Source organism: Scylla paramamosain, chromosome 4, assembly GCF_035594125.1.
Source record: "Scylla paramamosain isolate STU-SP2022 chromosome 4, ASM3559412v1, whole genome shotgun sequence".
Classification (NCBI taxonomy): Eukaryota; Metazoa; Arthropoda; class Malacostraca; order Decapoda; family Portunidae; genus Scylla; species Scylla paramamosain.
Genome location: NC_087154.1, coordinates 13,733,245 through 13,745,744, shown reverse-complemented (window position 1 = coordinate 13,745,744; position 12,500 = coordinate 13,733,245). Strand labels below are relative to the sequence as shown.

The 12,500-nt window shown below is 38.3% G+C and overlaps 1 protein-coding gene across 1 annotated transcript in view; it reads right to left on the bottom strand.

Annotated features, from left to right (window-relative positions):
- LOC135099765 (histone-lysine N-methyltransferase 2C-like) overlaps positions 1–12,500 on the bottom strand; it is a 157,089-nt gene that overhangs the window by 114,896 nt on the left and 29,693 nt on the right. Inside the window, exons 5-6 of the mRNA XM_064002278.1 lie at positions 8,558–8,608; positions 219–401 (exon numbers count right to left, since the gene is read on the bottom strand). Coding sequence (XP_063858348.1) covers positions 219–401; positions 8,558–8,608 — 234 coding nt within the window. The remainder of the gene's footprint in view (positions 1–218; positions 402–8,557; positions 8,609–12,500) is intronic.

Genomic DNA, 12,500 nt, shown 5'->3' with positions numbered 1-12,500 from the left:
ATCTATCTATCTATCTATCTATATGTATATATATATATATATATATATATATATATATATATATATATATATATATATATATATATATATATATATATATATAATAAATGTGTTCTTTTATCCTCCTATATACTAACAGTCATTTCCCAAACATGATAATTTGAGTTGTACATTTGGAAAGGTCAATATGATAAATAAATTGTTCTCCTACAACTTACTTCAGTGAAACCTGAGTAGCTTTCAGCTTTTTAGAAAGAAGAGATTCTTGTAAGCTGCTTTCTGAAGGTGATGCTATTTTCTCTGGAAGTATATAGCCAGGTGTGGGATCATGCCTCACCAAATCACCCTGGCCAAGCTGACTCTGCTCCCCAAGGCAGCACAAACTACAAACTCGTCCTGGCCTGCAAAAATAAATAAATATATAAATTAATTAATTAATATACAAATTAATTAATTAATTAATTAAATACCTAGCTAGGTATATAAACATTACATCTGGAAAAGATAATAAAGTTAATGTACTTTTAGAGTTAAATGAAGCAAGTATAGTGAAGAAAATGCAGGCAGCAGTAAGGGAAATGAAAAGTGGAAAAGCACCAGATGTAGTTGGATGTACAGTAGTGTTTGAAAGTAAGTGGGATCAGTGTCAGTGGTTGGACTGATTGTTAAATATGTGTTTTCTGACTAGAACAGTGCCTCTGGAGTGGGCAAGTGCATGTGTAGTTTCATTGTATGAAGAAAAGGAAATAGGAAAGAGTTATCTAATTACATAAGTAATGTGATAGATTAGGTCTATAGGAAGATATTGATAAAAAAAATCAGAGAAGGTACATGTGGAGTAATATGTAATGTACAAGGAGGCTTCAGGAGAGGGAGGAGCTGTATAGATATGCTATTTGCTTTAAGACAGATTTGTGAGAACAATTCATAAAAGGAAAATAAGTATTCTGGGCTTTTATGGATTCAGAGAAGACTTGACAGAATTGATAGGAAAGGAATATGGCAGTGGTATTCATTGCGCGGCTCGTGATGACTCAATTCACGGCTCTCGAAAAATATATAAATTAATTAATAAAAAAAAAAAAAAAAAAAAAAAAAATATATATATATATATATATATATATATATATATATATATATATATATATATATATATATATATATATATATATATATATATATATATATATATATATAAAAATAATTTTTCAAGTAAGATACATATTTTCATGAGGTGAGATGGAAGACGAAGTCACAGTAAGAGATAACATTCTAACATCCCTACCCTAGTCATACAGAAATCATACGTGTCCACTACGGGAAACTGATCAGGGACACGTCTAGCTCTAGGCGTCGGTGGTCTCGCTGAATCAGTTGAGTTCAAGCTTTCGGGGGAGACTGGACGTATTTCGTTACTGTTGGAGATGTGTGTTTGAAAATGGGCAACAGATATTTGAGACTGCGGCAACATATATGAAAGTAACAACTTAACTGTTGCTGCTTGTGGAAGCTAGCTGCGATGGGCTAGTTTTACTTGAAACCAAAGTGCAGTCAAGTAGTGTCCGTTATGATGGATCAATTTGTGGTTAAACAAAAACGCAATAGTGATGAACAGCCATCCCAGATCCAACCAGTAGAAAAGGAGGATGGAGGGGAAACGAGTGGTCAACAAGGAGACTGTGAGGGACAGGTAACCAAAAAGAGAAAGGTACGAGCAATACAAGATGAACATAGAAAATTTAAAGAAAAATGGACGGAAGAATTTGCCTTCGTGCTTCATGATACAAATTCATTATGTTTAATTTGTCAAAAGGTGTGCTCTGGTTTCAAACACGGAAATTTAGAACATCATCTCAAAACAACACATCCAAACTTCAATAAGACGTACCTGCCTGGGAGTAGCCTGAGAAAAAATAAAATTGAGCAATTTACTGCCTTGAAAGTAGGACAGTAAAAACTGATTCACAGATTGACCTCTACTGCTGAAAATTTGACAGAGGCATCATTTGAAATTGCATGGATCTTGGCTAGGCATAAGAAGGCCTTTACAGACGCAGAGATAACTAAAGAGTGTTTTTTGGCCTCGTCTGAAATAATGTACGCTGACTTTAATAACAAAGATGAAATCATAAAGTAAATTAGAGGACTACAGCTATCAGACACAACAGTAATGAGAAGGGTAGAAGAACTTGGTAAAGACATTCATGGCCAGTTGATTGCAGATTTATCAGCTGCACCATGTTTTAGCATTGCATTGGATGAAAGCACAGATGTGTGTGACGTTGCTCAAGTGTGTGTATGGGCCAGGTTTCCAAATGAAGACTCTTTCCGGGAGGAACTATTGTGTTTGTTACCACTGCAAGACCAAACGAGAGGAGAGGATATATTAAGTGCACTTCTATTCTTTTTCCATGAGAATAACCTGAACTGGTCAAATCTAGCATCTGTGTGCACTGATGGTGCTCCTAACATGAAAGGGAAAGAGAAGAGAGTTGTCGGTTTGATGAGGAAGAGGGAGGAGATACCCAACTTTACCACTTTTCATTGCATCATACACCAGGAAGCACTTGTGGCAAAACTAAAAAACTGTGAGTTGCAAAATGTGATGTGGCTGGTTGTGCAAATGGTCAATTCTATTGTTTCACAAGCACTAAATCACCGCCAGTTTCGTGAACTGTTGGAGGAGTATGAATCAGAACATGGTGATTAAGTGATTCATAACGAGGTGAGATGGTTGTCTCGTGGCAGAGTACTTGAACGATTTTTTAGTCTCCTCCCTCAAATTTGTGAGTTCCTTAGAAGTAAAGGAAAAAGCCAGCCAGAACTGGAGAATCCTGAATGGATAATGAAGATGGCTCTTTTGACTGATATCACCTGTCATCTGAATTCACTGAACCTACAGTTGCAGGGGCAAAATAAACATCCAGGTAGTATGCTGCGTGTAGTCATTGCATTCCAAAACAAGATTACAACACTATTCATACCAGACAGACAATTTGTTCACTTTCCAAAGCTCAGAACAGCCATCATAAATGATCCAGAATATCTGCAATGTTTCAGCTATGATGCATTTGAGGAAGTACTGAGGGAGTTCAGGGAGGAATTTCAATCAAGATTTCAGGATGTAATGGAGTACAGGGATTTTTTTTATTTCATTGAAAACCCCTTTCATGTACCAGTGTCATCCCTGACCTCAGTTATCACAGATCTTTGTCCTGATCATGCTGCAGTGGAATGTGAGATTGTTGAGCTGCAAACAAATGACACCCTTAAAGCCCTGAATGCTAAACACAAAGCAGATGTCTACCACTTCTGGAACTTGGTCCCTGACACAGACTATCCATCTTTGAAACAGTGTGTGCAAAAGGTGATGTCCTTTTTTGTGAGCACATACACATGTGAATCAACATTTTCAACAATGAAAATTGTGAAGAAAAAACAGAGAAACAAACTGACCAATGCACATCTGGATTGTCTTACAAGGATTGCAGTGACAAACTACAAGTATTCCATGACAAGAGTTAAGCAGCAGCTAGCACACTTCTGCTCATCACAGCATTAAGTAAGTTTGGTCTTTATTTTGCTATTAATAACAAGATATGCAGGCTAATATTACCATGTCTAATTTTTCTCATTTACTATATTGTACTAGCAGCTCAGTACTACTTAATTTATTACTATATTGTACTAGCAGCTCAGTACTACTTAATTTAGTTGAGTTACGCTAACTTGCAGTAGTTGCGGCTCTCTCAATCAATGTGTTTAACCGAAGTGGCTCTCTTGCAAAAATTAGCGAATAACACTGGAATATGGTATGTCTTAAAGTTGTAGGCTATTAAAAGGAGTGAAAAGTTTTTTATAATAGTAGAGCTAATAGTAAAGCATGTGTAAGGACAGGAAGCAACACAAGTGAATGGTTTCCAGTCAAGGAGGGGTTATGTCAGGGATGTGTAATGTCACCATGGCTGTTTAACATCTCTATGGATGATGTGGTGAGGGAAATTACTGCTAGAATGTTGAATTGAGGATTGGATCTGGTAACAGCAGAAGGTGAAGAATGTAGGGTGAGTTAATTGTTGTTTGCAGATAACACAGCATCAGTGGTAAATACAGATAAGTTAACTAAGCTTGTAAAGGAGTTTGGATAGGTATGCAGAAGGAAACTGTAGGATAAACTAGGAAAGAGCAAGGTAATGAAGTGCACCAGAGACGCAGATGGCAGGAAGAATATAAGGCTGAAAGGTGAGGAGCTGAAGGAAGTAGACTATTTCAAATATCTTGGATCTGCAGTGACAATGTATGAAGGAGTAAAGACAGAGGTTAGAGGTAGTATTAAGGAAGCAGGAAAATTGTTAGGAGGTATGAATAGACTGAGAGTAGGGCACTTGAATTTAATGTAAAAAGAAATACTGTACTGTACTGAGATTTGTAGTATGGCAGTAGCATACAAGAAGAGACTGAACACAGTGGAGATAAAATGTCTACCAAGTATGTGTGGAGTAACTCAGATGTACAGAATCAGAAATGAGGAAATGAGAAGGGGAATGGGTGTTGCAAGACACTTGACAAGATGGGTAGAGCAATGTGTGCTGCACGTTGGGCTCCCAGTACAGGTAGGTCCCATCATGTGAGCATCCATACATATAAAACTAGTGATACGAGATGTGTAAATTAGGGACTATTTTCTTCACACAAGTTCAAAAATATGATGGTACGATCTTTAGTCCCAGGCAAATAAATTTATAAAGTTTAAAATGTGTGCCTTCATGCACCCTCCTGCTAACACATCTGGGCTTTATGGTGATGCACGATGACTCAGATGCAAAGAGTCAAGTTAGTGGGCGCTGGAAGACAACCATGCACTCCTCTCCTGTCCCTTACCTATTATTCATTCTCCCGCCAGTCCTCTTTTAAACTGAACTTGGTGTCTTTCAGACTCCCACCCTTACAGCCTTACTGCTCATTATCATACTTGTACTGTATCATCATTTTGCTTGCAAATATATCTACAATACAGTATAAATACAGTGTATAGTGCTTTATGTGACTGATCAGTGCTTGGATGTGTTACAGTGATACTGGTGGCATGTTACTTCATTTGCTGTCTTTGGTGTGGTATGTGTGTGACTGACTATGTGGTGTATAGATTGTAACTTATTTTGCCTCCCAAGCAGCCAATGAGTTTTGATGCGAGTCTTACTCATAAGGCTAAGTGAGTTAGAGTACCAGTAACTTACAAAGAACGTAGTTGTTATTAGAGTACCAATAACTTGCAAAGATAGAAGTTGTTATGAGGTACAAGAGTAGTGAGTTACTCCCCCTGACACATTAGCTACACATTGGTGTGTTATGCACATTTTATATGTTTAATCAATACGAAATCATGTTCTTTGTACGGTGTTTTCTCTTTCGGGTTGCTTTATTGACAGCTCTGTAAAATAAACATTTGTTACACTTAGTATTGTATGTTTTTAGCTTGAAAGCTTACCTTTGACAAGAGTCACAGAACTTAACCACTTTATCCCCGTTAGTTTTGTGTTTTGTTATATGATCAATTCAAACAGAACCTAACTGCTCGTATCATAAGAGATCTCCCTGTACATGTACTTGTACTCATAACTGAGTACACAATATTATCTATTTGTACTCACACACTTCACCCTAACTATACAATGTCCCACTACACATTATTTTGATCACATGAGTGCCTTTCATTAGTACCACTTGGCTTGCAATGTGATGCTTTACACTTGCTGTACAATTGCTGATTAAAGTGCCACCAACCAGATACCAAATGCTACTGTATTAGTGTTTCCTGCCTTCTCACACTATTCATCAAGCTTTCTGTGCACTTGAGTGATTGTGTATTATCTATCTTTATTTATTGTGCCAAGCCTTATCAGTGTGCCATTGTATCTGCTAAATATCCTCCATCATCTTGTGCTAGTAAAAAGAACCCAAAAAAAGTCCTGAAAAAACCTAAATCTGAACACAAAGCTGAAGTGAAGGTGGTGAAGGAGCAAATTACATTGCCTATACCCACTGTTTGCACTTTTTTGTTTTTGAATCTTTTGTTGCTTCATGCATTTCCATAATATGAATCAAATAGATTACTCAAATAAGACAAGTATAATATATACATATTACATGCATCAAAGGGCAGAAAAATTAATAAGAGAGCAAAAGTAATAGGTCTTGAAACGCACCACCATTTTTTCCCATTTAAACTTATGCTCATTATGTGATGGATCACTATACAATTAGGTTTTCTGGAATGTAACTCAACTGTAAAGCAGGGTTGGGGTATACTTTGGTTTAATATTTTCAAAGTACTTGTACTCATACTTGAACTCAAAGTACTTGAAAATTTTATGAGTACTTTAGAATAAAAGAACAACCAGTCAACAAATCAAAATGTAGTGTGGTGTTTGATGTATAGGTTGAGGTAAGGTCAGGGGGAGAAAAGTTTGTCCTTGCAGACTATAGATGACCTGTGTTTGAGCTACTGTCATATGAAGTGCAGCTGCTGCAATTCCCACTCCTGTTGTTAATCTGTCACCACCTCAGCATAAATATAAGGAGTGAGAAACAACTGTCAAATGCTGCCTGGACAGGCAGGCTGCTTCACTAAAAAGTGCTGAGCAATCAAACCCCATCAGGCATCAAGCAAGATTCACCATAAAATACCCATACATAGTCTAACAATCAGCCCTATTCCAAAATCTTCAACCTTTGTGGTCATTGTTAGCCAATGTGGAAGAGGTGGGGCAATAGCAGGTTAACAAGTCTCATAGGTCTCATGATCTAACATAGGTAGATTACAAGTATTTCAGTTTCACTATCTGTATTCCAGTGACATATTCGATGACACACACACACACACACACAATAAGCTGTTGAAAAAGTTGTGGGCATCAGTAAAAATGTACTTGTATTCGGACTCAAGTTCAAGTATAAAACAAGTCCAAGTCATACTTGGACTTGTGATAGTTATGTAGTCATACTTGTAACTGAGTACAAAATAATGTACTTGAACCCAAGTGTGGTGTGCTAAGATGGTTTGGACATGTTGAGAGAATGAAGGAAGATAAGATATGCAGTTGAAGAAGATAGTAAGATCAAGTGTGAGAGGTGTGAACTTGTAAGATATGTCACATAAGGGTTTGATAGATAGTAAGGAGGCTTTAACCACTGAAGGTGTGTTTTTTTTTTTTTTTCTGGTTTGCCTTTTCCTGGTCTCATTTTGAAGTTTGGTGGTTTTTGGTCAGCATAATTCCTAGGCCTTCACACAACTACTATGCCCTCACTCTGTCTCCATGACTTTTTTTAATGTAAGAAGGCCACTGGCAATTTTTTCCTTCCTAGCTGAACTTCCTGCAGCCAGTGTCTCCAATTCCTCATAAACCTGCTCTTGACACAAGACAATGTAAATGAAGCTGTGTGAGACATAAATTTGGTGACTGATGTGAAAATGTGTGAAATATGAGTTACCAGTGGGGAGTGTGAGAAGGAATAGCCAAAAGCCATGTAAATATTACAGAGTATTCCAAATACAGTAAGCTCTCCATTTATGTGAGATCTATATACACATTTTCACTATAAAGTGGTTTATTATTTGAGGCAAAATTTTCTATATACATGATCCCTCACATTAAGGTAATGTAAAACTCATGCACTCACACTGAGAAAGAAGTCAAACTCTGAATCAGATACAGTGGAGACCTCATCAAAGCCAGCAGAAGGCCGGTGAAAAATAGCTTTGATAATTTGTTTATGAGGGTGACAATATGGGGAAATGGATGAGCCAATGACAAGACAGCAGTGTGTGAGGTGACAGGAACATGGGAGGAAGGATGACAGTACACAGGAAAATCTACTCACCTGTCAGCTATTGTCCATAAGAATGGTAAAGGAATAATGATGGAGAGTGAAGACTTGAGTTTCTATCATACTGTGGTACTCATGATGTTCACAAAATACTAATCATTATCAGAAACCAAATGAGAAGCTGGAATTTCCTGCTATCAAGGAACCTAACCCCCATTATTAACATTGTTCTTTTATGTGAAAATTATGATCAGTTGTGTCATTAGGAACATATTCCCAATGTAAATGAAGAGTTTACTGTACAAGTCTGCCACTGAAGAAAGTTACTCTACCTAATCATGTCACCAGAGAAAAACCACAAGACCTAGAGACTTCAGGTTTGTGAAGGATTAAAAAGAAAGGATGGATAAAGGGAAATTTTAAATTCTCTTAAATTTAAAGCAATTAACTCAGCTGTGAAAATCATAATGGAAATGAAGCCAATCCCATGAAAATTTTAAAATACTGCTGTACATGGATAAGCGATTTACAGCAACATCCCTGCCATTAGGGATTAAAGGGAAGAGGAATGACATTGAAGCAAAGCAGAATAATTGTGCATGACAAAAACAAATGGGAAGCAGTTGCCAGTGCATGAGGAATGAAACAGCCATGCAACCTCCAAGGGAGGTGCTGCACATCGTCTCACAAAGCTGTGAAGCAATCAGGTGTGGTAGGGGAGGGTACTTGCTTTGAAGGAGCCTTGTTCCGGACCAAACTGTCCAGGCCGTGCAGCTGATCCCTGTAAAGTGAAGGCACAAGTACTTTATCTCCTTCACTGAGGGCCAAGGGGCTAAGAGAGTGATGTGAATGAGTGTGAATGTGAAAGACATAGACCTTATCTTGGCTATCACCCTTTTAGGGGGAGATATCCTTGTTACATGTATGTGGAAATGCAATCATATAAACTTCATGCAAGGGATAAAAAAAATAGCTGTAGAATATAATTTCTTTAACTCTGCAGTGCATGCATAAATAGGTCCCTGTTCTTAAAAATTCCTTAAAAGCCTATCAGGTAACGTTCTAAGAACAAAATAAAACATTAAAGTTGAGGTTGTATTGTGCCAGACACAAGAACTGTTTATAGAAGAAAGTTACCCTCTCACTTGTTTGTAATAACTCTCCTCACATACATGTTACCACTATCCTCACTATAACAAAAGATTTATGTTATTGCTAAACTGTGAAAATTAAAATATACCTGGACACTCTGTGATTATGACATCAAGTTTGTCCACAAAAAAAAAAAAAAAAAAAAAAAAAAAAAAAAAAAATCCCAAAACATCACCCTGCATCTTAGAAGTCTAGGGGAGGTTTCAGGTTACCACCAAGTAAGTGTTTAAATACCCAATTAAATTAACTTCTGATATCTCATACAAAACTGCTCCTTTGCAAGTATTTTTAAAGGCAACAATCCATTTTCATAAGACTCATTTATAATTACTATAATCACTTCATATAAAAATACCAGACAGAAGGAAACAGTGCTTGACTAGGTGAACACATAAATATACAAATGATTAAATGTATACCATACATGAGGTTCTGTATTCAGTCCACCATGTTACAGACACACATCAGGTATCATCAAGGTAAGATACCTTCATGCTTCAAGCTAAAGTGAAATATTTGTTTTACTGATATAAAGAAACAATATATTGCTTGTTAAATAGAGGGAAGGCACACTTTACCATAGCTTTATCATTATTATATTTGTGACTGTCTCTGTCTGAATCAGCAGGAGCAGTGTAAAACCTTTTTGTAATAAATGTAGAGTACATACTATACCTAAGTAGGGATGTAAGAGTTAATAATGGGAAATAGTGGGATTTCATTGAGTCCAATATGTTTAAGTCAGCCTGTTTTCATGCTATACATGATAGACATGGCCAACAAACAGTACTTGAGCCTTCCATTACCTGAATCTCATGCACTTTATATTTTGGTCCAGAATTATACCAAGTCTGTTCTCCAAGAGCCAAAAATAACAGAAAATGTCAAAATCTTACAAGATCTAACTCCTGACTTCTGGCACCTCACCAAATATATTTCTAACGTTCCTTCTTCATCTTTCCCTTCTTTATTTCAACCAGGTTTTGTGTGGAGAAAGAGATTTGTCTTTAGAGGGCAGGCTGTGACTGCCCCGTTGTGTTGTGAGACACAAAGGGAAACATTCAGTGAGGTCACAGCAGGGTTAGATATTAAGTTCACAGCACCCCCTGAACAGTGCTTTAGACCTCACTGGGAGTAATTATCGACACCTGCCGAAACAATAATTACTCCAAGTGAGGTCTAAAGCACTGTTCAGGGGGTGCTGTGAACTTATCATTAAACCCAGCTGTGACCTCACTGAACCTTTCCCTTTGTCTCACAACACAAGGGGGCAGTCACAGCCTGCCCTCTAAAGACAACTCTCTTCCTCTACACAAAACTACAAGCACCTAATAACACACACACCCTTCACTCAAAAATTTTAAAATCATCATGGCAACTCCTACACCAGCCTCGGAGTCCCCATCTGGGGAGGGGACCATAAATGTCCCCCAGGTCGGACTGCTTTTCTGTCGACGACCCTAAGTGTCTTGACACCCCCCTCAACTTTTTCTTCATTAACTTCTGCAACATTCACAGTCTAAGATCTAATTTTCAATCAGTAGAACACCACCTCTCCTCTTCTAAACCTCATCTTCTTTTCCTCACTGAAACTCAGGTGTCTGAGGCAACTGACAGTAATCCCTTTTCTGTTCCCTCCTACTTTCTCTATCCTCATTTTCGATCCAAAGCTGGATGCTGCATTTATGTGTGCAATGACTTAACCTGTTCTCATGCCCACACTCTTGAATCTTCTGAGTTTTCCACCATCTGGCTATGACTACAGAGTCACTCTCATACTAAATTTATCTGTGCTGTATACCTATCACCTAACTCCTCTGACTATAAGAAATTCTTTGACTACTTAACTACTTAACTCCCTCTTCCCTTTTGCAGAGATCTCCATTCTTGGAGACTTCAATGTTCACCACCAGCTTTGGCTTTCCTCTCCCTTCACTGACCATCCTGGTGAACTAGCCTACAACATTGCTATCCTCCATGATCTAGAGCAATTGGTGCAACACCCTACTCGTATTCCTGACCGTCTTGGAGATACACCCAACATTCTTGACCTTTTCCTGACCTCTAATCCTTCTGCTTATGCTGTCACCCTTTCTTCTCTGTTGGGCTCCTCCGATCACAATCTCATATCTGTTTCTTGTCCTATCGCTCCAATCCCTCCTCAGGATCCCCCTAAGTGAAGGTGCCTCTGGCGTTTTGCCTCTGCTAGTTGGGGGGGACCTGAGGAGGTATTTTGCTGATTATCCTTGGAATGACTGATGCTTTCGTGTCAGAGACCCGTCTTTGTATGCTGAGCGCGTAACAGAGGTGATGGTGTCTGGCATGGAGGCATACATTCCTCACTCTTTTTCTCGTCCTAAACCTTCGAAACCTTGGTTTAACACAGCTTGTTCTCGTACTATACATGATAGAGAGGTGGCCCACAAAAGGTACTTAAGCCTTCCATCACCAGAATCTCATACACTTTATATTTCTGCCCGGAACCATGCCAAGTCTGTTCTCCAACTAGCCAAAAACTCCTTCATTGACAGAAAATGTCAAAACCTTTCAAGATCTAACTACCCTCATGACTTCTGGCATCTAGCCAAAAATATCTCCAATAACTTTGCTTCTTCTTCTTTCCCTCCTCTATTTCAACCAGATGGTACCACTGCTATCACATCTATTTCTAAAGCTGAATTCTTAGCTCAAACTTTTGCTAAAAACTCTACCTTGGACGATTCTGGGCTTGTTCCTCCCTCTCCTCCACCCTCTGACTACTTCATGCCCCCTATTAAAATTCTTCGCAATGATGTTTTCCATGCCCTATCTGGCCTAAACCCTTGGAAGGCTTATGGACCTGATAGGGTCACTCCTATTGTTCTGCGAAACCATGCCTCCGTGCTTACACATTGCCTAGTCAAACTCTTTCAGCTCTGTCTGTCAACATCTACCTTTCCTTCTTGCTGGAAGTTTGCCTACATTCAACCTGTTCCTAAAAAGGGTGACTGTTCTAATCCCTCAAACTACTGTCCTATTGCTTTAATTTCCTGCCTCCTCAAACTACTGTCCTATTGCTTTAATTTCCTGCCTATCTAAAGTTTTTGAATCTATTCTCAACAGGAAGATTCTTAAACATCTATCACTTCACAACCTTCTATCTGATCGCCAGTATGGGTTCCGTCAAGGCCGCTCTACTGGTGATCTTCTGGCTTTCCTTACGGAGTCTTGGTCATCCTCTTTTAAAGATTTTGGTGAAACTTTTGTTGTTGTCTTGGACATATCAAAAAGCTTTCAATAGAGTCTGGCACAATGCTTTGATTTCCAAACTACCCTCCAACGGTTTCTATCTTTCTCTCTGTAACTTCATCTCAAGTTTCCTTTCTGACCGTTCTATTGCTGCTGTGGTAGACGGTCACTGTTCTTCTCCTAAATCTATTAAGTGGTGTTCCTCAGGGTTCTGTCCTGTCACCCACTTTCTTCTTATTATTCATTAATGATCTTCTAAACCAAACTTCTTGTCCTATCCACTCCTACGCTGA